Here is a 27253-nt window from a genome sequence, read left to right on the forward strand (position 1 = left end):
AGACAGAATGCCAATTAAAAAGTTTCCTTGGAATATTCCACCATTTCATTTTTCCTTTTATAATTGTGGTTTGGCCTTTGTCGTGGTGGAGAATCAGGGATGTTTGCCAGTGATGCCTAGTGATATAAGTGAAATTTTTCGGAACTGAGAATATTTTATCCAGTTTAACGCATTTGAGTATACAGCTGTGAGGTAACTTATCAAAGGATTTTTATGCTTGATCCACACCACACTATTACTGTTGTTGCTGTTTTTTTTCCCCTTTCTTATAGCACCCTTACTTTAGTTCACAATAACTGTTCTTTTGTGATTTATGACCTTCTCGTTGTTGTTCTGTTTAATTGCCAATCACTTAGATCCTGGTGATTGTAAATCCTATCTGTGTCCAATGTGAATTCTTGTCTAATCCATCAAACAGTTAATTCACAAAAATCATTTACCACATTCATTACACTGATATGGCAAACAATTGACAATGGACAAAAGCCCTATTCAGAATAAAAATGAGGGTTCTCTTTAGCATGAATTCTTTGGTGGTTCTGCAGACGGCATTGGGGTTCTGCCTTTCTTGTAGTATTCAGTGATGTCCTTAGTTACCTTAACAATATCTGGTCTGAGGCCTTCTTTGATCCTCCTTCTACTGCTACATTTTCTAATTCTGATCCAAGTGACTGTAAATTCTTATGTTAACTGCTTTTAAGAGAGTCAGTTATAGGGTTGGTAGCTTTTTGCTACTTGGGCTTTCTCCAGTTTGGTCAAAGGAAAGTTGCTCCTGTGATGGGTCACTGTGGTATCACCTACATTGGACACATTAACCTCTTTTCACACTTGGCCATATGTTGATATTGGGGGTTAGTTTTGAGTATGACACAAGCTGGGTATGGTGTCAGGATCTGAGTCAGTAGCTCTTCTTGGAGTGCTATTTCTATTACTTTGGCTGCTGCTTCAAACTATTTCATTTCTTTTACTTGTGTGTTTTCTATATCTGTGTATAGATTACTTCTCCATTCTGCTTCTTTTGTACATTCTTGGGTAGTGTTGTGTAGATTTCTCCAAAATGTTTCAGTTTCCTTTTTGTCAGTTTTTTCATTTTCTTTACTCCAATGTAGCTTTGAATGTCTCTGAAAACTACATCTGGTAGAGAATCGTTTGCCACAATCGTTACAGCAATATGGCTTTTCTCCCATGTGAAGTCTTATGTGTCTTCGAAGGTTACTTTTAACTGAAAATCGTTTGCCACATTCATTACAGTGATAGGGCTTTTCTCCAGTGTGAGTTCTTTTGTGGCTGTGGAGATCATCCATTTGTAAGAATCGCTTACCACATTCAGAACAACAGTATTTTCTCTCTCCAATGTGAATTCTTGTGTGTCTTCGAAGATTGCTCTTATTTGAAAACTGTTTGCCACATTCATGACAGTGAAAGGGGTTTTCTCCAGTGTGAATTCTTTTGTGGCTGTGAAGATCATCCAACAATAAGAATAGTTTACCACAGTCAGAACAGCAGTAATTTTTCTCTCCAATGTGAATTTTTGTGTGTCTTCGAAGATTGCTCTTATTTGAAAATTGTTTGCCACATTCACCACAGTGATACGGCTTTTCTCCAGTGTGAATTCTTCTATGGGCCTGAAAATTACTCCTGTTTGAAAACTGCTTGCCACATTCAGAACAGCAATATGGCGCTGCTCCAGTGTGAACAATTGTGTGGTTCTGAAGAACACTCCAGTGAGTGAATCTCTCACCACATTCAGGACAGCGGTACGGCTTCTCTCCAGTATGAATCCTTGTGTGACTTCGAAGACTGCTCATTACTGAAAACCGTTTGCCACATTCCTTACACTGGAATGGTTTTTCTCCCGTGTGAATTCTTGTGTGGGTTTCAAGATGACTCTTTACTGCAAATCGTTTGCCACATTCAGAACAGCCATAAGGATTCTCTCCAGTGTGACTCCTTGTGTGGAGCAAAAAATAGCTTTTATCAGAGAATCGTTTGCCACATGCATTACAATGATATGGCTTTTCTCCAGTATGGATTCTCATGTGGGTTTCAAGACGGCTCTTTTTTGAGAATTGTTTACCACATTCAGAGCAGAAGTGAGACTTCCGTTTTGTAGGAATACAATGATTACGTTCTTTTTTAGATTTGCATTTCAAACTTTTTGTTTGCTCATGTTCAATATACAAATCAATTGAATTTGTGCTGTTCACCTCATGTTGAGAGTTCACAGCAGTCATAGAATGATATTGCAGGGTTGTTGGTATTGAAATTTCTGATACAGACATTGCTTTCTTCACGTTTCCTTTAAGTGCTGTCTGTTGCGATCTGCAGTGAAAGGAAATCTGCCGAAATGAAGACAAGGAGGTGCTCCCATCATGTTGAATACCTGTAGAAATTCACAAATGCACAATTTTAGAAGAATGTTTAAAATAAGATCCGACAAAAGCCTACTATTTAGATTAAGATAGCTAATTCCTGCTCAAATTAACCCAACTCATAACAATGCCCCAAACACTGATGCTAACTTTTGTTAAACTAATGACAGATCCACTAAAATAGAAAAAAATGAATTAACAGTGACTGATAACATCAGAAAATGCATGTAGGAGGTCTAAACAGAAAAAACAGAAGTGCATAATCAGAAACAGTGAAGTCTATTCTCTGGTAAAAGCCACAAGAGAGAGCATATAAAATTGAGAAAGAATAAGTCAGAAAGAAATATGCATTAAAAAAAGAAAAAAAAGAAAAAATTCTCTTATATATAAACATCTATGCGTGGAAGTGTGTGTGTCAATCTGGCCCGGAAGTGTGAGGCTACAGCACGAAGCTCAAAGAAAGTGACTCTGTTGCCAAAGTGAAACCGCCAAATAAAGTGAAAGTTGCTTTGCCGCTAATACACAAACGTGGTGAGCCCGTCGGCAAAACGAAACCTCGGAGGAGAGGGAAACTTGCTTAGCCGCTGACAGAGAAGCAAAGCGTGCATGTTAGCAAAACAAAACCGCAGAGGAAAGTGAAAGTTGCTTAGCCACTAATACACAAGCGAGGCGATTGATTGATTGAAGTGCCAGAATCCATGGTTTCTAGGACCCTGGACTTTTTACAGCTAGTCAAAAATAAAACTGCTTCAGTATAAAAACTTAGAATTATAATGAACATACACAAGCACTGCGGTGGGTTGGCACCCTGCCCGGGATTGGTTCTTGCCTTATGCCCTGTGTTGGCTGGGATTGGCTCCAGCAGACCCCCGTGACCCTGTGTTCGGATTCAACGGGTTGGATAATGGATGGATGGACATACACAAGCAGTCATAGAGTCCAAGTGAGAATGTGGTTGGATATTTCAAAGGGATTTTATTTCATACAATGTTGTTTTGTTATACACTGATGTCACTTTGTGTTTCAGTTTTATGGGTACTACCATCTTGTTTATGGTTACTAGGGCCATTGCCAGTCACATGACCTATCATGACAAAATTTCTATTCCTTAATATAAGATGACAACAAATAAAATTGAACATAATTTGCAAATCTAAATAACAGGTTCAGAATTTCAAATCTAGTTTCGCCAGTGACTTTTTATCTTGTGTATTTAGATTTTAGGTTAATGGCAATTTTTGTCTTTCAGTTTTGACATTGGCCTACTTTTTCCAACTATCCCCTGCACTTTACTCTTCATCACATGCTTATCTTGAAAATCATTGTCCCTTAGGAGATGCCTTTTAAACCACACTACAACACTAAGAGCAAAGTCACCTGTCAAATAACCATTTACATCCTTCTCGCCTAACAGCTCTGTTGACAGTATGCACAGTAAAGCTCCAGGTCCAGGCAGCAGCTCCAGTTGCATACTCACAACATGATCTTCTTTGACACCTTCAATATGTCCCTAACTCTCACCGTAATCACCAGCTGCTTTAAGACAACCAACATTGTTTTCTAATTCCAAAATGCCCTTCTAGTCACATGTCTCAATGAGTATGCTTGTTATACCGCACATATGAAGTCCAGGGTACCTGATGCAGAGAACTTGTGTCAGTTTTGCAATCACATAAACCATGATATTTCCAGAGCCATTAACGCAGCAATAACCCACCTGGACAACAAGAATATGGGGTTTAGTTCAGCATTCAACACCATGAATCTCCAGATGTTAACATCTTGTGTGACTGGATTGGCAGGCTTCTGACTACTTGAGTTATGGAACACACATCTAGGAATAGAACTCAGTCTACCTGAGCATCCTGCAGCGGTATGTTTAGTGCACTCCTACTGTCCTCCTTCATTTGTGACCTGAACTCCATTTTCAAGTTTACAGATGACAACAATAGTGTGGCTGAGTGCTATCATTCAAGAGGCCACCTATTGCAAGGAGGTTCAGCTGCTTACTGACTAGTGTAAATACAAAAATCTATATGTCAAACAAAGAAGCCAATCATCAACTACAGGAGATTTAGTGGTTGCAGTGCTTCTATTTACATTCTGGGAGTCAGCACTTGAAAGTGGAAGCATTGGGGTCCACATTACTGATGATCTCCTATGGTCCCTCAACACCCTCTATCTTCTTAAAGACTCACCACAGTCCTCACTTTTTGGGAAGTCTGGGAATATTAACCTGCTATCAGATGCCTTCCTAATTTCAACAGAGGCACAGTGGTGGTCATACTGAGGAGGTGCTATGACAGACACCACCATGTTTGTCCTTAGCAGCATTTTACCTAACAATTTCTATGAACAGCTGATTTATAGCGGAACCCACGATACCAAAGGATTTTCTGGAGAGACACAATACCAAAGTCCAGTCGTCTCCTCAGGTCACTGGATAGCGTCCATGTCTCGCAACTATGTAGCAAGACAGGAAGCACCAGGACTCTAAAGACTTGGACATTGGTCACACACACCCATTTCCAGCGGCCTTATGACCCCCCCATGCTCTCCCAATCCCAATCCATCTACTGACTTCATAGGAAGAGTCATCAGAGACATGAATGTCACTGCCAAGTTAAGTAAACCTCTCAACAAGGTCAACACTCTCTCTGCAGACAGACACACTGCTGATGGTTGTGCCCAAGAGGTCATTAAAGGCCTGGATCTTGGTTTTTATCCAGGACACTCACAAACCCAGACACTCAGACTCCTCGCTTACTCTCTCGAGCGCCCTGATCAGAGCCTCCATTGACTCTGTTAAGATCATAGAATCGTCAGCAAAGTCAAGATCTGTGAATCTTTCTTCACCAACAGATGCCTCAGAGCTGCTGGACCCCACGACCTTGCCCAACACCCAGTCCATGCAAGCATTGAACAGAGTAGGAGCAAGAACACACCCCTGACAAACCCTAGAATCAACTGGGAAAAACATAGAGGTTCCACTCTGCACAGCATCAGAGTATAGGCTGGGCATGACATCCAGCAACCTCAAGGGAATCCCGCGACCCTCAGGATGTCCCACAGGGCAGCTCCATCAACTGAATTGAACGCTTTACGAATATCGATAAAGGCTACAAAGAAACTCTACTGATATTTGTGTTTGAGCTCCATTAGAACCCTCAGTGCCAGGATGCGGTTGATGGTAGACTTCTTAGGCGTAAAACCAGACTGTTCCGGTCGCTGGTAGGTGAGCAAGTGATCACGGATCCTATTGAGGATGACTCTAGCAAGGACCTGACCAGGCCCCAAGAGCAGTGTTATCCCCCTGTAGTTGCTGCAATCCAGGCGATCACCCTTCCCTTTCCAGATAGGGACGACATGTCCCATTTTCCAGTCAGCTGTGATGATGCCAGTTTCCCAAATGGAAGCAAAGACTGCTTGCAATGCCCAGAGGACAGCCTTACCACCTGCCTGGAGAAGTTCACCCCAGATACTACAGATCCCTGCAGCCTTTCCCCCGCCTCAGCTGGTTCACCACCTGTGCAATCTCAGCGAGACTGGGTGGTTCACAGCTAATTGGAGGATCAGCCTCAAGGACCATGGACCCAGAGATATCCAATGTTCTAGCCAGAGGATCAGTTTTGAACAACTGCTCAAAGTAGCCAGCCCAGCGAGTCACAACTGCAGTGTCATCCGTAAGGACCATCAGCCGACCAGACTGCGGCTCTCCGAGGAACAGATTTAGATGTGCGTAATGCTTCGATTCCTCTGTAAGCAGGACGTGGGCCTCTAGACCACAGATGGTGTGTCACTTGCGCACAGATTCCTCTAACAAACGCCTCTTTATCTGCCCTCGGAGCCCTTGCAGCCATCCTTTTCAGTTCCCGGTACAAACCAGAGTTGCCACTGAGCCATGCGCTGTGACTCCTCTCAATGATATCTAGGGGGCCCTGCAAGATGAAACGCCTCCTTCTGGGAACACCAGTAACACCAACACAACCCTCAACAACCTTCAGGGTCTTGTCACGGAAGGTCTCCCACATCACATTAGGATCAGCATTTACACCCAAATCTGCAAGTTCCTCACACAAACTGCGTACAAACTCATCACTACATTAACAACTTTACTTTTATAATCATATGTTAGTTTTTGTTTTTCAGTAAGATATTTTTTCTCATATATTTGAATTAGATTGGAATATTGAACTTCAATCTGACAGCCCTAGTTTGAATATTCAGTAAATATTCAAATAAAGGTTAAATATTCTAGGTGCTACGTGTACTGTATATTTGCACTTCAGTGCATTTAATATTATTAGTGATTCCCCCAACCAAGAGGTGCATCTGCAAAGCGTGAAATGTTTAAGATTTAGGCACTGTTGTTTAAAAGATGCAAAACAAAAAAAGTGCAGCCTTCAAATGAATGGGATGCTTGAAAACAGAGTGATTTACAAAAAACAGAGCTCTCTGTGCATACAAAATGATAAGATCAAAGTGGAGCTTTTTGGTTTTTGAACAGTGAGCTTAACACTAGAATTACCAAAGCATACGAAAAAACTTGTAAATCCGGCCCACCTTAAATCCCTTCGCACCTCTCCGTCAGAGAGGTTTTTGTTAACATAGTGATGTTTATTTTATTGCAAAAGCGTAAAAAAGAGAGAGAGAAATGAGTACACAAGAATTACCAAAGCCTATGAAAAAACTTGTAAATCCGGCCCACCTTAAATCCCATCGCACCTCTCCATCAGCGTCTTTTGTCCTGTAAATGTGCCAATAAAGACAAGCTGCAAGCAGCCTGCTATTCTAATCCCCCCACCACTGCAAAACGTGCACAAAGTTCTGCCAACTCATGCCTTGATTACCTGGGAGTGAAAACTGAAAATGGTAAATATAGGAGGCAGTCAGGATTGAACCGGGGGACTCTTAATTATCGTCCTTGAACCTTTTGTGAAAGTTTTATTTGATCTTTGGACTTCAGGTTTCACACATTCTATAGTTTATGCCTACATTTTGTAACATTTATTGTAACATTTATTACTAAAATATGACAAAGTTTCTGTTTTAACAATGTGTTTATACAGATTACTGTAGAAACGAAACACACATGAAATGCATGTGTTCCAAATAACGATCTATTATTTCCATTCTAAAACTCCAGCACTTCACTCCCATATAATCAAGGCATGAGCTGGGAAAACTTTGTGCATGTTCTGCGGCTGTTGGGGGGATGGAATAGCAGGCTGCTTGCTGCTTGTCTTTATTGGCACATTTACGGGACAAAAGACGCTGACGGAGAGGTGCGATGGGATTTAAGGTGGGCCGGATTTACAAGTTTTTTCATAGGCTTTGGTAATTCTAGTGTTAAGTATTGTGTACTCATTTCTCTCTCTTTTTTTTACGCTTTTACAATAAAATAAACAAGAATAATATTAAATACACAACAGTTCCACCTTAGGTAAATAATAATTCTTTATATTTATATAGCACTTTTCTCACTACTCAAAGCATTCTTCACACAGGGTGGGCCTGGGAAGCAAACCCACAACCTCCTTACTGCAAAACAGCAGAGCTACAACTGCACCACCTGCATGGATCTTACTGGCAACCCCCCCCCCCCCCAAACTTGTATTATTTTTTCCCCCCACTTACTTTCTCCAGATTTATTTGATGATGGTTGATTTTCCAAGGCCCTATTTGATGACATTTCCTCATCGGAGTCAGATTTCACTTTGACTGAATACACCTCAAATGAACAGCATCTCTCTTGACATTCATACCAATGAGCAGACTCTGAATGGAGGTCTTCTCCTTTGACGTTGTCAGTAAGTACATGTTTCTGTGTATCAATCAGGAAGGACTTGACACCCTCTTCTTTAATGCCTATTGTTTCAGAGTCACAATCCTCATCCTTAATGCAGAGCCTCTCCGGTTTAGGGTGATCAGATTCCCACTCACAGTCCTCCTCCACCTCCCTTTTAATATTAACAGCAATTTTCTCTACAGTATACATGTCAGCATGGCACATCTCTGTTGTATCCATCTAAGAGTTATTGAAAATGTCAGCTGCCTCTTGCTCCCTGCAAAAAAACAAAAACATTTAATTCAATCTGAACAGTACCTTCAGGATGAGAATAGCAGAAACAGAGCTCTCAAATACCTCCTTCATCAAGCTTTAGGGCATGTCAGACACTTTACACACACCCTACCACATCTTGTCCTCAGTAATTCATAAAGTTTCATGTCAAATTATGAGGAATAAAATAAGTGTAGTGTTCAGGTACAACAGATTAGAAGATGAATATTTGTGGGGCAGAACTGTGAGAGACTGCCAATATTTGACACATAACGTGGGTAGGAAAAGTGTAATATGGCAGGCCAGCAAAATAGTTTCAGGTGCAAGTTTAATGCAAATTGCGCTTGCTGTGATCAGAGTATTTACTTTATTCATATTATTAATGGCATTACCGCATATACTCGTGGATAAGTTCTTCCGCGGATAAGTCAGGACTTGATTTTGCAGTATAATTTTTGGTATTTTATAATGTCGCTCATATAAGTCGAATGTGGAAAACTCACACTATTGGCACAAGAGATTATGATATGCTAACGGCCACCTGAGAGAGTAACCATGGAGCACACTGCCTTTTAATTCCTATGTGGGTGCGGCAATGCGCTGTATCATCGTGTACTCCAAACCCCTCTCTCTCTATTGTGCCCACGTGGTAATAACCAAATTATTCCAAAGTGACGTTTGCACCATTTTGTGTTCTTTGTATCTCACACCCTCATACACCTTTATCTTAAGAGCATCCCTTATCTATGATGGAGCATTCGATCAGAAGAATATATGAAGCTGGTTTTAAATTAAATGTCGTTGAAGTAGCAAAAGAAATTGGTAACTGTCCTGCTGCAACAAAATTCGATGTGTCTGAGAAACTGAGGAGGCAAGAACATGCAAAAAAAAAAAAAAAATTAAGTGTTGTATATTTGAACGGGTGTCTAAGTCGGGTCTGATTTTATGTTCGATTTTTCAAGTTTCAAGAACCAACTTATACGCGAGTATATACGGTATGTCAAATCCATTTTGTGTCAGTACTTGCTTGTCCACAGTCATGCTGTTTACTGCTGCAATTCAAAATATGTTTGTCATAATTTAAATGCTATTTACATGAGGCCAATGAATATACCAGATTATCGCCCAGTCTTACTACTTGTTATTTTCCTTTTGGTCACTTGTAACACTGTATTTCTATCAAATCATTTTTTCCATTTAATCTTTTACAAGGAATAATAATCTAATCTTCCCACTCGACTATTGTTTCTTAGGACTTCTGCAAAACTTTGACACAGACTCATTAACAGTGCACATTCTCACTAGGCACTATATACAACAAGCAAGGGTTTGGGTATTTCTAAAATATTCAGCTGGACAAATCCTCCCCTTAAACATCACCGACTGACGATGTTATCACTGGAGCAGAGCATCACTATTTTAACTGGGTAAGTTAACATTGGTTTTCTGAAATTCCTGTAACTTTCATTTTGACCACAGGGTGTCCTTATTGGTAATGGCTGTGCCTTGTAACAAGGCATTGAAATACCTCCTTTACTATTGAAAAATCACAAAGGAATGGATTGGTGGCGAAGAAGAAATCAACCTCACCAGTCTGGCAACACTTTAGCTTTAAAGTAAATGAGCATAGTGAGCTAGAAGAGCAAGAAAAGGTGCTGAGAAGAGCGACTAGGCTGACTCCAGGGCTACAGGGAATGAATTATGAGGAATGATTAAAAGAGCTGAGCCTTAACAGTTTAAACAAAAGAAGATTAAGAAGAGATCTGACTGAAGTGTTTAAAATTATAAAGTGAATGAGTCCAGAGGATTGAGACTGTTATTTTAAAATGAGTTCATCAAGAACACAGGGACACAGTTGGAAACTTGTGAAGGGTAAATTTCACCCAAACATTAGGAAGTTTTTCTTTACACAAAGAACGATAGACACTTGGAATAAACTACCAAGTAGTGTGGTAAACAGTAGGACTTTAAGGACTTTCAAAACTCGACTTGATGCTATTTTGGAAGAAATAAGTGGATAGGACTGGCGAGCTTTGTTGGGTTGAATGGCCTGTTCTCGTCTAGAGTGTTCAAATTGAAATCATTTCATCATTGTTAAGCAGAAAAGCACAAAGGTTGTTGCAAAAGATAAACTAACAGTCATTTGCACAAACACCATCCATGTGTACATGTGTAGCTTCCCTTGTGGAAGGCCAATGCAAGTCTCCTGCAGAGCTGTTCGGAGAACAAAACCCAATTCCCAAATGCACAAGTTTACTGATGGTTTGCGAATTCCAAAGAGAATTAAAAAGATGTTACAGCCAGCACCAGTGGCAATTAACCATCATGTTGGCTTCTGATGGGAATATATTTTTGAAATCTCAGCAAAAGATGCCATCTTTCACAAGTACAGAAAAATGTGAGGCAATGCATGTCAAGACTGGGTAGCCAGCACCAGTCAGTGAACGATGAGAGCAGGTTTTTTTTTGCCACCAGTCTCCTTTCCATTCATGAGTCCAGATAGACTATGACACATGCACTGGTTTTGCAAAAGCAGTCATAATTGCAGCACTACAGTATATCCGCTCTGCTTGTTGTCTTCACTTATAATATCCCAGGCAGCCTCTTCCATGAGCCATCATTATCAATAAAAACAGAGTACAAAATGGCACACCCACCACTTTGAACCCCACAACAGAGAAGGTTGTCAGATTGTATTTTAAAAGAGGAAAAATGTAAATTAGCAATCAGATTTCAAGTTTTAAGAAGAAGCATTTCTTGTTCTAGTGTAAATATGATGCATTCACAAGCCTGTCTTTAAACAATTTGAATACAAGTATATTATTTGAAACAGTGTAATCACGTTTCAAATCATTGGCAAAGGAACATTCATCGGTGATAATAAGTAATCATTCAGGAATTGCCGATAATATCACTTATCACCACAAGCAAACAACAAGCAAGAGTAAAGTACATTATCAAGTATACACTGAACATTCACCCTTCTGCAAACCCAGTTAAGATTCTGAGACACATGGAGGATGCAGCTCAATTTGGCTTCACTGGATGAAAAGCAGGAAAGGAACCTGGATAGGCCATTATAGCACAACTGGTCAGTAGAAATAAATCTAGAGAGCAAAATAAAACACACACCGCAAGACAAAGGAAGTAAAATATATATTGTTAGCTCTTAAAAAGGTACTTAACACCCAATCATAATAAATACTGTAACATAGAAAACACTTTGTGGGTGTAAATATTAAACACACACACGCACAAGCAGAGTATGCACTCTGACATTCCAAAAACTTTATGAACACTGACATGACATCACAAGTGGTTCCATGCCAGGGGTCTCTTTAATAAAGCTTTGCTTGGATTCAAGTGTGAAAATATGCTTACACCAAAAAGTGGATGTGAATAACACGTGCAATTTCAAATCTTATCTAATATTTCAGAGAGGGATAGGGGTGGAGAAGCCATCTGTGAAGCATTGTGTGCCATGAGAAATTGCCACATGATCGCCAAACACTTTGGGGCAGGCTGGAGGAGTACCCCATAAAGCATTGTGTGCCGCTAAGCAACTAAACACAGTCGATGAGCGTAGTCTCTGTGAAGCAACACAATAAAACCTACACAGCGGTTCAGAAGTGCTGTGCTGCACCACTAAAACTGCATATGATTGGGTGTTAATGGAATGTCACTGCTAACAGTTAACAAAAGCAGCTTCATTCTAGCTAAATGCCCTTATTGCAATGACTGCAGGAAATTGCTATGAAGATGTTAGGAAAACCAGACGCTGCTGTAAATTGCCTTGTTATGTTGGCAAAAACTCATCATGTTTTATGTATGTATACTGACACCATACAAAAACTGAATGTGCCTCCTTGAGTGGTTAATTGCTTTCAGAACAGCAGGCATGATGGAGTGAAGCCTGCCTGAGATATTTCCAAATTGTCGGTCAGTTCCCTGAGAAGTGATAACAGGTAGCCAATATAAGCTGACAAAAAACCAATAGTGTTCTTCAGTGTAAATATACAATCTGTAGTACATACTATTCTTAATTTTTTAGGTTTAATATGCTTGTCATGTCAATGCATATTATAACAATGGCTGGGTGGTATGAATTATTACACGCATGAGTAATCATTTGGCTGGTATGGCTGCATTTCCCTACTTGATCAAGGGTGTTCCCTAGATATCTTATTATGCAAATGCAAATATTCTAAATTCCAAAAATATCCAAGTAGTAACTATAAATTTAGTAAACTTATATTGTCATTCATAAAAATCAAATTACAATGAAGGCCTTCAATACTCTAAAAACAAAGGGGGGGGGGGGGGGGGGTTATAATCATTGGGGTATTTCAGCGTAAAATTTATAAAGAATGATATCCAAGAGCCAGTTTGATGTATCTTATCCTGTGCATGTTGTAAATTTTTACTTTTTTATCCGTTAACTGTTTGTCTGTGTTATGTTTATCTCTTACTCCTTGATTGCACCAGAGTCTACTTCGTGAATTAACGGAGAATTTTGCCAGTCTTTTCATATGTATATACAGTGCATCCAGAAAGTATTCACAGCGCATCACTTTTGTTACAGCCTTATTCCAAAATGGATTAAATTCATTTTTTTCCTTAGAATTCTACACACAACACCCCATAATGACAACGTGAAAAACGTTTACTTGAGGTTTTTGCAAATTTATTAAAAATAAAAAAACTGAGAAATCCCATGTACATAAGTATTCACAGCCTTTGCTCAATACTTTGTCGATGCACCTTTGGCAGCAATTACAGCCTCAAGTCTTTTTGAATAGAATGCCACAAGCTTGGCACACCTATCCTTGGCCAGTTTCTCCCATTCCTCTTTGCAGCACCTCTCAAGCTCCATCAGGTTGGATGGGAAGCGTCGGTGCACAGCCATTTTAAAATCTCTCCAGAGATGTTCAATCAGATTCAAGTCTGGGTTCTGGCTGGGCCACTCAAGGACATTCACAGAGTTGTCCTGAAGCCACTCCTTTGATATTGTGGCTGTGTGCTTAGGGTCTTTGTACTGCTGAAAGATGAACCGTCGCCCCAGTCTGAGGTCAAGAGCGTTCTGGAGCAGGTTTTCATCCAGGATGTCTCTGTACATTGCTGCAGTCATCTTTCCCTTTATCCTGACTAGTCTCTCAGTCCCTGCCGCTGAAAAACATCCCCACAGCATGATGCTGCCGCCACCATGCTTCATTGTAGGGATTTTATTGGCCTGGTGATGAGCGGTGCCTGGTTTCCTCCAAGCGTGACACCTGGCATTCATACCAAAGAGTTCAATCTTTGTCTCATTAGACCAGAGAATTTTCTTTCTCATGGTCTGAGAGTCCTTCAGGTGCCTTTTGGCAAACTCCAGACGGGCTGCCATGTGCCTTTTACTAAGGAGTGGCTTCCGTCTGGCCACTCTACCATACAGGCCTGATTGGTGGATTGCTGCAGAGATGGTTGTCCTTCTGGAAGGTTCTCCTCTCTCCACAGAGGACCTCTGGAGCTCTGACAGAGTGACCATCGGGTTCTTGGTCACCTCCCTAACTAAGGCCCTTCTCCCCCAATCACTCAGTTTAGATGGCCGGCCACCTCTAGGCAGAGTCCTAGTGGTTTCGAACTTCTTCCACTTACGGATGATGGAGGCCACTGTGCTCATTGGGACCTTAAAAGCAGCAGAAATTTTTCTGTAACCTTCCCCAGATTTGTGCCTCAAGACAATCCTGTCTCGTAGGTCTACAGACAATTCCTTTGACTTCATGCTTGGTTTGTGCTCTGACGTGAACTGTCAACTGTGGGACCTTATATAGACAGGTGTGTGCCTTTCCAAATCATGTCCAACCAACTGAATTTACCACAGGTGGACTCCAATTAAGCTGCAGAAACATCTCAAGGATGATCAGGGGAAGCAGGATTCACCTGAGCTCAATTTTGAGCTTCATGGCAAAGGCTGTGAATACTTATGTACATGTGCTTTCTCAATTTTTTATTTTTAATAAATTTGCAAAAATCTCAAGTAAACTTTTTTCACGTTGTCATTATGGGGTGTTGTGTGTAGAATTCTGAGGGAAAAAAATGAATTTAATCCATTTTGGAATAAGGCTGTAACATAACAAAATGTGGAAAAAGTATTGCGCTGTGAATACTTTCCGGATGCACTGTATATATATTGAAGATTGTGCGTATATTTAAAATTAACCTGTTTCATATCGTGGAGCCTCAGAAAAAGAACCTCCTTCATAAGAAGATAACTTCAAAACTGAGATAATAGAGTGGTAGCGCTCACTTTATTTAAATCACTAGGTGGCGTAGTCGACTGTACTGTTAATTATATTTCTGTCCTGCGGTACTTACGGTTGTGCCACACCGGCACGTCAAGAAAAATACTGATGGAAAAACCGCACCAATCTCAGTGAACTCCCCCGGGATCCACTGCTGCAGATGCTTTCCGCCATCAATGGGCGTCATTTCTGGGCGCTATGGAGTGAAGATGAGATTCAAAAATGTGAAACGAAGTGAGCCGTGGACACGCGAACACACGGAATGGTTAGGTCGACTTTCGAACACAGACGAAAGATATAAACAGAGCGGACATTAGACATATCTGTGCAATCTGGTTTTAAACAGAATGGTGTACAAACAAATTCAGAAGCAGGCACAATCCTTTATCTATAAGCAGCTCTAATCGCTTACCGTTATGTCTCTGGGCGACAGGATTCCTTTTAAATCTCTTTGCCCCGTTGCCTCAAACACACATCCAACTTTCATACAGCGAACATTTACTAAAACTTTAAGACTGGGGAGGTTTGCTGCTGCTAGACTCCATTCACGTCATCTTCAGTTGCTTCCGCGAGTCAGCGGCGCCACTAAACAGCCAAACAGATTGCGTGTTTTAGTCACATGATTGGGCTAGCGGTGCTCCGCAGAACAGTCAATCAGGTTGCGCCTTTATGTCACATGATTTAGATAACTCAATCCAAAGCTGAGGTACGGGTTGTGTATATGATTGGGAGACTTCAGGCACGGAGAACTATATGGGGTAGGAAAGGAAAAAAGACAGACAGTTAACTGCATTTCAAATCAGCGTAAAACTCCTGCTTATAACGCACAAAGTCACTTAAAGAAATCCGTTTTGCTAGGTGTAATTGTAGTGAAAAGATGAGTAAATCTTTGGGTCGCGAGTTGTTATTGTTTATGGCGGTAAAGTGCGGTGAGTTGTGCACAGTCCTCACCATCGGCTCTGATGTCTGCGATCTATTTACCAAGGTAGACCGCCTTGCGTGGTGTGTCGCGAAACCAGAAAGACAGCCGACCCTAGCCAAACTGGAGCCGTATGCGGAATCTTCTTGCCACAAATCTACTACTGTAGTATTTCTTATAACTGCTTTAATTTGACCAATTAATATATAAATACGGTGTTGTGCAAAAGTATTCAATCCCATAGAAAGTCATGATCATTTTCTGCACGACAAAAGATTTGTACACATATTTAGCCATTCAATATTTTTAATATGAACGCTTACGCTCTAACATTACACTTCCAAAGTCAAAATAAACCATTTTCTGTAGAAATCTGACTGAAGAAGAAAAACCCAAAAGGCTTTGTTTGCAGAAGTATTCAAGCCCTACACATTAATACTTTGTCAATAACCCTTTTGCTGCAATAACAGCCTAAGGATTAGCATACCTACCGCCTTCGCCCCCCTGTGACCAAACTTCGTACAATAGGTGACCAAGCCTTTGCAGTCGCTGCTCCACGGCTCTGGAATGTCCTACCAGAAAAGCTGAGAACACAGCAGATTGTGGGCTATTTAAAAAAAAAAACAGCTAAAGACTTTTCTATCTAGGAAAGCATATTAACAAGAATGCCACTATTTATTGTTGTTTTTATCTTGTTTTGTCTGTTATATATTTTTATGTAGCACTTTGAGATTTACTACTAATGTAAAGTGCCTTATAAATAAAATGAATTATTATTAATACTTATGGGGTATGTCCCAGTTTTGCACTTCTAAACATATAAAAGAAGCCTGCAGACGGTACTCGGGGAGCCAGAGTCGAGAGACATAGCTTGCCGAGGAGAAGAGATAGGAAAGAGTATAAAGAAAAAAAAGAATATTGTGCTGTGATTGTGCTTAGGACTGTGTTGCTGTGTTTTTCCCGCAAGAAAGAAGAAAATAAAACTACGTGTGTTTTTACAAGCGTGCCTCCTGCGTCCGTCTGTGTCGATTGATTGGCTGGTGCGCCCTCTGGTGGTGTCACAATACATATATTATATATATATATATATATATATTATATATGATCTGCTCCTCACAAACTGAGGGCACCGTGGCGGATGTTAGCAGATTGCTGGCCAACCATAAGCGTTACCTGGTAGGTAACCACCCATACAATCAGATTGTGACACAGACTACGAATGCCGTGAATATATATATATATATCAGTATTTAGTTATAGATTTTAAATATTAAATATTACTAGGGTGGCGCAGTGGGTAGCGCAGCTGCCTCGCAGTTGGGAGACCTGAGTTCGCTTCCCGGGTCCTCCCTGCGTGGAGTTTGCATGTTCTCCCCGTGTTTGCGTGGGTTTCCTCCGGGCGCTCCGGTTTCCTCCCACAGTCCAAAGACATGGCGATTCTAAATTGTCCCTAGTGTGTGCTTGGTGTGTGTGTGTGTGTGCACACCCTGTGTTGGCTGGGATTGGCTCCAGCAGACCCCCGTGACCCTGTGTTCGGATTCAGCGGGTTGGATAATGGATGGATATTACTAGGGTTTGTTTTAATGACCGATAATATTATTAAAATAATTCTGGCAATTTTTATGTAGTTCAGTTTAATTTAAACAAAAATGGGGGTTATTTTCGGGGCAAGGGAATGCTTAAAAATATTTTACATTTAAATTGCAATTAGATTTATGAAAATTCACTTTTTCAAGGTGTTTTCAGGTTTAGATCAGCTCATCCTTAAATGGGGGTACAACCCCTTATTAGTGCCCTCCTCAATTAATTAGGATACAATTATTAAGATGTGTGCTTGCACTAAATGTCACTGCTTGAAGTTATACTTATGTGCTCATACTTTAGTGATTGTAATACGACTCATACACACACAAATATTTAAATATAAACAGTTCCCAGTAAAGCAGCCTAGTAATAGTGGAAGGAAGGAAAATGGGGTTCAAATCCTTGGTGTTCACGGAGTGGAATATCCATGGTCATGTGGACTTCATCTGGGTGCTCCACTTTCCTTTTACAGTCCAAAGACCAGGACTGGCAATGTTAAATTGGCCTGGTGTGTTTGTTCATTCCATCAAGGATTTGTTCCTGCTTAGCGCCTAATACCTGCAGAGAAGAGCTCCAGCTTACCTGCAACACTGACCTGGATATTTAGGTTTCAAAAATGGATGAATTGATATAAAACAGGGTGAGATCCCACAATTATGTGTACTTTTGATACTTTAATATACCTAATATCAGTTACTTTAAAATTGCTACTGGAGTAGCCTGCTCAGAGGAAAATATACTTTTACCCGAGTAACTTTTTAGTAATGCATCTCTATTTTCACTCAAGTATGGCTTTATACATCACTGGTTGCAAACAGCTGGCTGTGTGGCTCAGAATGTACTGTAAAGGAAGGAGCCGTAGTCTTCTTGCCTAGAACAACTGATTATAGCTACGGTATTCTTTTTAACTTTGAATTTAGGAAACCCTCATGATCTTTTGAGCTTCAGTGTTCTCACTCTTGCTGTGCCAAACCTCCCTTATCTAATATCTCAGCATCTCTGCCACTCAATAAATTTGTCACAACGGTTTAAGTTATATGTCAGTCAGCTACAACAGTAGGTTTATACTTACTTTGTGTAGCTCTGCTCATGGACAGTGGTGTGGTAGGTAGGCCACAATGACTTTTCACCTGTTGACTGCTACCTTTCACAGTCTGACACTGTGTGCAAAGTAAGCACAACTATTTTCTCAACATCACAATGACCCTGAGCAAAAGTAGCACCAGAATCATTATAAGATAGATCTGTGGTCATATCAAAGACTAAAACTTCATCTACCACAATCACTGGTCTGGTAACATTCAGTTGCATGACAGAACTTTAGCTGTTTTGTGCAGCTTTTTTTGTCCAGTAAAACACGGATCAATTATATGAAGAGGTTAGCCAAAAGCAGAATAACTGTGAATTAACTTGGATTAGAAAGTATTCAGCCTAAGAAAATGGTATAACAGAACTGAGGACATAAAATGATAAAATGGCAAGCCATAGAGCAAAGGTGGCCAACTCTGATCCTTGAGAGACACAGTGTCTGCAGGTTTTTTTGTTTCCAACCCAGTTGCTTATTAGAAGTCAGTCCTCACCAATCTTATTTAATTTCATGGCTTTTTGCTGTTTTAGATCTTACCATGTCAGTTCATTCTTATATACTTTTTTTCCTTTCTAATGATACTTGTATCATCACTTTCTCTTCAGTTTCCTTCCAAGTATTTAGACCAAATAGTGAATGATGAATACACAGGGGTGGAAACAGAGACAAGCTAGATGCTTCCTTTGTGTTTTGCATCTTACTGCTAATAAGGAGCAGTTAATTGCTCATTTTATAAACAGCAGTATTCATTGCTTTAAGGGATCCAAATCTTAACAAGAGAGGCAAGTAAAATGAAGCAAAAAAATCAAAACTTGAGCAATAAGTGCTTCACCAACAATGAATGATTTGTCATGAAGCAACTGGGTTGGAACAAACATCTGAAGCCACTGCGGCCCTCCAGGACGGACGTTGCTCAGCCCTGATTTAAAGGGTCTGAGTCTTAAATAGCAAATAAATTGAATGTAGTTAATTAGTAGTAAAAACAAGTCACTAATTAAGAAAATGGTTAGAATGAAAACCTGTAGCCACTGTGGCTCTCAAGGTTCAGAGTGGGCCACTCCTGGCATAGTGTGTCAAGCAGAGTATCAGTAGGGGCAAGAATTTAGCTACTGGATATCCTAATCCACAAATTACACTCATCGGCTCTTGTATTTGTTAAAAGTCCCAGTGTAGCCATTAGTGTGACCAATCTGATGGACTGGCTTTGGCTGCCTGGGACTGCCATTGTGGTCTAAGTGGACATAGGAGGTGAACACAAGAACTTTCTGCTGTTTTTGATGCTCCAAACTATCTTACGTTTATTGTACAAAAGTAATGAGCATACTTCTCTCACAATTAAAGATTATTATTAATGTTTTTAAATAATGATAAAATTCCTCATTTCAATAGGTAAAAGAAGTCAAATAATAATAAAAAAAAAATCACCTCGCCCCACCAGTGCATCCGGAAGAAAGGGCGACAATTATATATTTATATAAAAAGTGAAAAAAGGATAATGAATAAAAAAACACACACTCCCTTGGAAGTTTACTAGTTTTACTTTACTTCCCTTGGAAATTATTGTCACATAACACTACATCACAGTGCATTTCATTTGGCTTAATCAACAGAAAAAAAAGACTAACATCAAAATGAAGAAAAATCTCTGCAAAACTGGCACACGTTTCTCAGACTCATCAGCTTCTCCTCCAGGATTTACCTGGGTGCAACTACTGAAGCACCCAGGTAACAGCTGTCTGCACAGTCTCTCCTATGTCTGTCACTGTAGCCTGTAACTTCTTCAGAACTATTACAAGTCTATGGATGGCCTCCTTCACTAGTCTCCTTCTAGGACAATTATTTATTTTTTTCTGGACTGCCTACTCTAAGCAGATTTCCAGCTCTGCCATACTCTTTCCAATTCTAAATGATTGCTTTAACTAGATATTCTGTGTGATATTTTCTTGTCTCCAAACTCTGCCTTCTGCTAGTCAATCCTGTTTTCATAAATTTGCTTGGATTGTTCTTTTGCCTTCATTGTGTAGGGTAGGCCACCATATTGACTCAGCACTGGCCTTTCCACATAAAGGTGCATTTAGACTACAACCAGCTGAAACCTCAGACAGGTGACCTCCACTCAACTAATTCTGCTACTTGTAAAGCCTACTGGCTGCACCGGTTATGATTAGGTGTGTTATATTAAAGGGGGTGATGCAATCAATTATTTTGTGTTTTAGATTTGTTTTTAATTTAGATCAATTTACAGAGATCTGTTTTCACTTTGCCATTAAAGAGTCTTTTTTGTTGATCACTGTCAAAGAAAATTCAGTGATTCAGTGTCGTAGAACAACAAAATGTGAAACTTCCAATGGGGTGAATACTTTTTTTTTTTTAATAGGCACCATACTTAGAAATTCAATAAAGCTAAAAGGATTAAAAACTCTCTGTGTCACCAGTCATTTAACTCTCAACCAGACAGCCACTTGTTAATATCAAAACTGGATAACCCCACAGACCAAAAGACAGTGAGAGGCCAGCACCAAGTAAACCACAATAGTGACCAAAGAGAAGAGTCTTTGCTATAAAGAGGAAAGAGGAAGGACAGAGAAGTCAAGGAATGGAAAGATAAGGATAGAATTGAAAATCAACATCAAGAAAACAGAGCCAAAGATGAAGGACCACAAACAAGAGATTAGTGGCATTCAGAAAAAAATAAATAAATAAAATGAAGTTACTTGGTATTAAGAGAGCAGACATGGAACTAGGTGTTAGTGAGGAAACCTACAATATAATGCTGTTGAAGTGTAAAATGATGGTAACAAATAAGTGGCGCAGTGGTAGTGCTGCTGCTTTGCAGTAAGGAGACTGTGGAAGATTGTGGGTTCGCTTCCCGGTTCCTCCCTGTGTGGATAGCGCTTTGAGTACTGAGAAAAGCGTTATATAAATGTAATGAATTATTTTATTATTATTATGTGGAGGAAAAGGGTCTTTAGAGGAAAGGGAAATGGTTTTAGAAACAGCTCGAGGATAAAACAAGAGGGTAGAAGATCCGAATGGAAAATGGCGAGGAGGTGCAGGACCAAGCTCTGTATGGAGAAGGTTGATCAAGCACAAGAACCTCATGCAGAAGTGGAAAAAGATGAATAAGAAGAAGACTACAGTGGTCACATTTCCAAACTGATTGTACTGTTGAAAGGCTGTACCTAGTCTTGTACAAAGCAGCCTATAGGGTGTAGTTAGGCTTTCAAAAAGATAAGCAAAGGAAATCAAAAAGAGGGTAAGAGAGGAGATCACAGAACACCAAAGGGGGTTTTAAAGATAGACCTCAGCTGGAAGAAAAAAATAAAAGAGGAGGACAGGAAATATAACTTGGGTTGCAGGCACTGGAGCATCTCAAGCCTGAAGTCATTGAAAATGTCTATTTACAAGTAAGTTCTAGGTTTAGTTCTCTGATAATACAATCTTCATTAGGGCTGATGTTTTCAATGGTTGTTAAGTTTTCCTTTAAAGAGGCCACTTTAATACTCCTAATGAGTCAAAACATCTAAGCATGTTGTTTGAGAATTGTAACAAGAAAACCTAACAAAACACACGCACAGCGAGATTAAAGATGAAAAGTTAAAGAAAAGAGACTGAAAACATTGTCAGAAACAAAATATGCCTCATTTTGTACAGATCCAAGACGCTTCAACAAGAAGAAGGTCAATTCACCAATGCAATTTCTGAATCTGATGCTAATATAATTCAGAGGTTGTTTAGTTGTAGATATGAATATAAATGTAATGATCAGAGGTGGGTCTACACTATGCTTGTTCACATCTAATGTTTAACGATAGTTTAGTGAAAAATAAAGCATGTTTGAGACGTCATGAGCATACGACTAGATGACCTGATGTGTAGATTATGTGACACAAGTAACAGATTTTTTTCATTTACTTTTTTTACATTGTTTTCTGTTGTACAATGTTGGGCACCAGAGACACCTATTCATTTTTGAAATTCTGTTGTCTCTGCTCTGCATGAAAACATCAGATTGAAAATCCTCTGCCATCTAAAACTACATGCGGTAACACACACATTATATATAAATATATTATATATAAACAAACAAACAAACAAACAATAGCCCTTGGGTAGGGTATTCTTTTAACTCCAGACAGAAAGCCAATTAAAAATTCTTCTTGGAATACTCCACCATTTCATTTTTCTATTTGGAATTGTGGTTTGGCCTTTGTCATGGTGGAGCATCAGGGATGTTTGCCAGTGGTGCCTGATGGCTTTAAATGGAAATTACAGGAACAGAGAAGATTTTCTCCAGTTCAAGGTATTTGAATATGTAGCCGTGGGGTAACTTATCAAAGGCTTTTTTATGTTTCATCCACACCAGACTGTTGTTGTTTCCGTTTGTTTTCCTTTCTTATAACACCCTTACTTTAGTTCACAATAACTGTTCTTTTGTGATTTATGACCTTCTCATTGTTATTCTGTTTAATTGCCAATTACTAAGCCATAAAAACCTGGACACAAATAAATGCACATACCCAGGCTTGGTCTGCAATAGAAGTAAAATCCTGTAGTACTTCTTTATATTCCCTGCTCTGCTCTCCAATAAATGAAAGTTATCGCAAATATACTAATAACCCAATTGTGCTTTACTCACTCAGAATATGGAACCAAATTAGGAAGCATTTTAAGATGGAAAATCTTTTATCAGTGGCACCTCTGCAAGGGAACCACCTCTTTCAACCTTCGCAAGTATATCCAGTTTTTAATACCTGGAAAAGTTTTGGGATTAAAATGCTCAGAGATCTTTATATAGACAACATATTTACATCTTTTGAACAATTACGTTCAAAATTTAACCTCCCAGCTACACATTTCTTTTACTATCTTCAAATTAGAAATTTTGTTAAACAGAAATTGCCCGATTTCCCCCACCTTGCACCCTCCACAATGCTGGAAAAAATACTGCTCAATTCCGAGGAAACAAACACTATTTCCGCAATATATAAAATCTTATTAGAGTCCCTACCTTTCAAAGACCCAAGAGGACATTGGGAAGAAGATCTCTTAATCAATATTATCAGAAAAGGAGTGGAAGGTAGCAAAGCAGAGAATTCACTCGAGTTCTATATGTGCAAAGCATAGAATTATTCAACTAAAAATTATATATCGAGCTCATCTGTCTCGCTTAAAACTGTCCAAAATGTTTCCACGCCAGGATCCAACCTGCGAGCGCTGCAACCAAGCTCCTGCCTCACATGTTCTGGGCCTGCGCCAAACTAACATCATTTTGGACAAAAATTTTTAAGTGCCTCTCAGACAGCCTTAGTATCACAATCCCTCCTAACCCACTAACAGCTGTGTTTGGTGTCCATCCAGATGGACTGGAATTGGAGAAGGACAAGCAAACGGTGATTGCATTCACTACACTTTTGGCACGCAGACTTATTTTGTTAAATTGGAAGAATCCTAATTCTCCTCTTATAAGTCAGTGGGAAACCGATGTTTTATATTATTTGAAATTGGAAAAAATCAAATTTTCAGTTAGAGGATCTGTACAAAATTTTTTCAAAACATGGCCGGATTTAATCAATATTATTTTAGAATAAGAGAAATAACTATTATTGCATTTAACTCCCTTCTCCATCTCTTATTTATATAGATATTTACTTCTCCCCTTCTTTTGCCTAATGTTGCCTTATTAAAAAGCTTAAAGAAATTTTCCTTTAGCTAAGCTCTCCTTCTCAGGGGTGGGGTTTGATTTGTTTTCAAATTTGTTGGGTTATAAATTGATCTGTTTGTATGGAATGATTACAATGAAAATTAATAAAATAAAAATATTAATTGCCAATTACTTAGAACCTGGTGATTGTAAGTCCCATCTGTGTCCAATGTGATTTCTTTTGTAATCCTGCAAACAGTTAATTCAAACACATCATTTACCACATTCATTACACGGATAGAGCAATATTCACACTGGAGAAAAGCCCTTTCTTGTGAACTGTTTGCCACATTCAGAATAGAAATAAGGGTTTGTCTTAGCATGAATTCTTTTGTGGTTCTGCAGAAGGCATTGGGATTCTGCCTTTCTTGTAGTATTCAGTAATGTCCTTAGTTACCTTAACAATATCTGTTCTGTAGTACTCTGTGGCCTTCTTTGATCCCCCTTCTCTTTTACTGGCACATTTTGTAATCCTGATCCACGTGACTGTAAATTCTTATGTTGTCAACTGGTTTTAAGAGAGTCAGGTTATAGGGGTAATAGCTTTTTGCTAACTGGGATTTTTCAAATTTGGCCAAAAGGAAAGTTGTTCATGTGATGGCCCACTGTGGTATCACCTGCAGTTGACATATTAACCTCTTTTCACATTTGGCCATATGTTTATATTGGGGGTTAGTTTGGAGTATGACACAAGCTGGGTATGGTGTCAGGATTTGAGTCAGTAGCTCTTCTTGGAATGCAGTTTCTATTACTTTGGCTGCTGCTTCAGACTATTTCATTTCTTTCACTTGTGTGTTTTCTATGTCTGTGTATAGATTACTTCTCCATTCTGCTTCTTTAGCACATTCTTGGGTAGTATTGTGTAGATTTCTCCAAAATGTTTCAGTTTCTTCTTTACTCCAATGTAGCTTTGAATGTCTCTGAGAGCTGCATCTGGTAGAAAATCGTTTGCCACAGTCATTACAGCAATATCGCTTTTCTCCCCTGTGAAGTCTTATGTGTCTTTGAAGATTACATTTAATTGAAAATTGTTTGCCACATTCACTACAGTGATAGGGCTTTTCTCCAGTGTGAGTTCTTTTGTGGATGTGGAGATCATCCATTTGCAAAAATTGCTTACCACATTCAGAACAACAGTATTTTCTTTCCCCAAAGTGAATTCTTGTGTGTCTTCGAAGACTGCTCTTATTTGAAAACTGTTTGCCACATTCATGACAGTGAAAGGGGTTTTCTCCAGTGTGAATTCTTTTGTGGCTGTGAAGATCATCCAACAATACGAATAGTTTACCACAGTCAGAACAGCAGTAATTTTTCTCTCCAATGTGAATCTTTGTGTGTCTTCGAAGATTGCTCATATTAGAAAATTGTTTGCCACATTCACCACAGTTAAACGGCTTTTCTCCAGTGTGAATTCTTCTGTGGGCCTGAAAATTACTCCTGTTTGAAAATTGCTTGCCACATTCAGAACAGCAATATGCCGCTGATCCAGTGTGAACAATTGTGTGGTTCTGAAGACCGCTCCAGTGAGTGAATCTCTCACCACATTCAGGACAGCAGTACGGTTTCTCTCCAGTATGAACCCTTGTGTGAATTCGAAGACTTCTCATTAACGAAAAACGTCTGCCACATTCCTTACATTGAAAGGGTTTTTCTCCTGTGTGAATTCTTGTGTGGGCTTCAAGGTGACTCTTTATTGCAAATTGTTTGCCACATTCAGAACAGCCATAAGGATTCTCTCCAGTGTGACTCCTTGTGTGGAGCAAAAAATAGCTTCTATCAGAGAATCGTTTGCCACATGTATTACAATGATAGGGCTTTTCTCCAGTATGGATTCTCATGTGAGTTTCAAAACGGCTCTTTTTTGATAATTGTTTACCACATTCAGAGCAGAAGTGAGACTTCCGTGTTGTAGGAATGCAAGGATTATGTTCCATTTTAGATTTGCATTTCAAACTTTTTGTTTGCTCATGTTCAATACACAAATCAATTGAATTTGTGTTGTTCACCTCATGTTGAGAGTTCATGGCAGTCATAGAATGATACTGCAGGGTGGTTGGTATTGAAATTTCTGATACAGATATTGCTTTCTTCACGTTTCCTACAAGTGCTGTCTGTTGCGATTTGCAGTGAAAGGAAATCTGCTGAAATGAAGACAAGGAGGTGCTCCCATCATCTTGTATATCTGTAGAAAGTCACACATGCACAATTTTAGAAGAATGTTTAAAACAAGATCTGACAAAAGCCAGCTATTTAGTTTAAGATAGCTAATTCCTGTTCAGATAAACCAAACTCATAACAATGCCCCAAACACTGATACTAACTTTTATTAAACTAATGACAGATTCACTGAAACAGAAAAAAATAAATTAACAGTGACTGATAACATCATAAAATGCAGAAATAAGAGAAGTGCATAATCAGAAACAATGAAGTCTATTTTCTGGTAAAAGCCACAAGAGAGAGGATTTAAAAATTGAGAAACAAGGAGTCAGTAAGAATTCTGCATAAAAAAAAAAAAAAAAAAAAAAAAACACAAATTATCTAATATATAAACGTCTACGTGTGCAAGTGTGGTGTCTGTCTGGCCCAGAAGTGTGAGGATACAGCACAAAGCTCAAAGAAAGTGACTCTGTCACCAAAATGAAACAGCGAGAAAAGTGAAAGTTGCTTAGCCGTTGATACACAAGCGAGGCGAGCACATCGGCAAAACGAAATCGCAGAGGAAGGTGAACCTCGCTTAGCCACTAATGCACAACCGATGCGACTGATTGAATGAAGTGCCAGAATCCATGGTTTCTAGGAGCCTGGTCTTTTTACAGCTAGTCAAATATAAAAGAAAACTGCTTCAGTATAACAACTTAGAATTATAATGAACATACACAAGCAGTCACAGAGTCCAAGTGAGAATGTGGTTGGATATTTCAAAGGGATTTTACTTCATGCAATGTTGTTTTGTTATATTGATGACTGATGTCACTTTGTGTTTCAGTTTTATGGGTACTGCCATCTTGTTTATGGTTACTAGGGCCATTGCCAGTCACATGATATATCATAACAAAATTTCTGTTCCTTAATATAAGATGACAACAAATAAAAATGAACGCAATTTGCTAATCTAAATAACAGGTGCAGAATTTCAAATCTAGTTTCGCCAGTGACTTATCATCTTGTGGATTAAGGTTTTAATTGAAAGGAAATTTTTGTCTTTCAGTTTTGACTCTGGCCCACTTTTTCAACCACCCCCT

General features: G+C 39.4%; 1 protein-coding gene across 1 annotated transcript in view; it reads right to left on the minus strand.

Moving 5' to 3' along the window:
* Positions 1-261: 261 nt before the first annotated feature.
* The window catches only part of LOC114667189 (gastrula zinc finger protein XlCGF57.1-like), a 70641-nt gene continuing 43649 nt past the window's right edge, over positions 262-27253 (minus strand). The window contains exon 3 of the mRNA XM_028822405.2: positions 262-2207. Within this exon, the coding sequence (XP_028678238.2) occupies positions 951-2207 (1257 nt within the window). The 3' untranslated portion in view covers positions 262-950. The remainder of the gene's footprint in view (positions 2208-27253) is intronic.

This window comes from Erpetoichthys calabaricus, chromosome 1 (assembly GCF_900747795.2).
Source record: "Erpetoichthys calabaricus chromosome 1, fErpCal1.3, whole genome shotgun sequence".
Classification (NCBI taxonomy): Eukaryota; Metazoa; Chordata; class Cladistia; order Polypteriformes; family Polypteridae; genus Erpetoichthys; species Erpetoichthys calabaricus.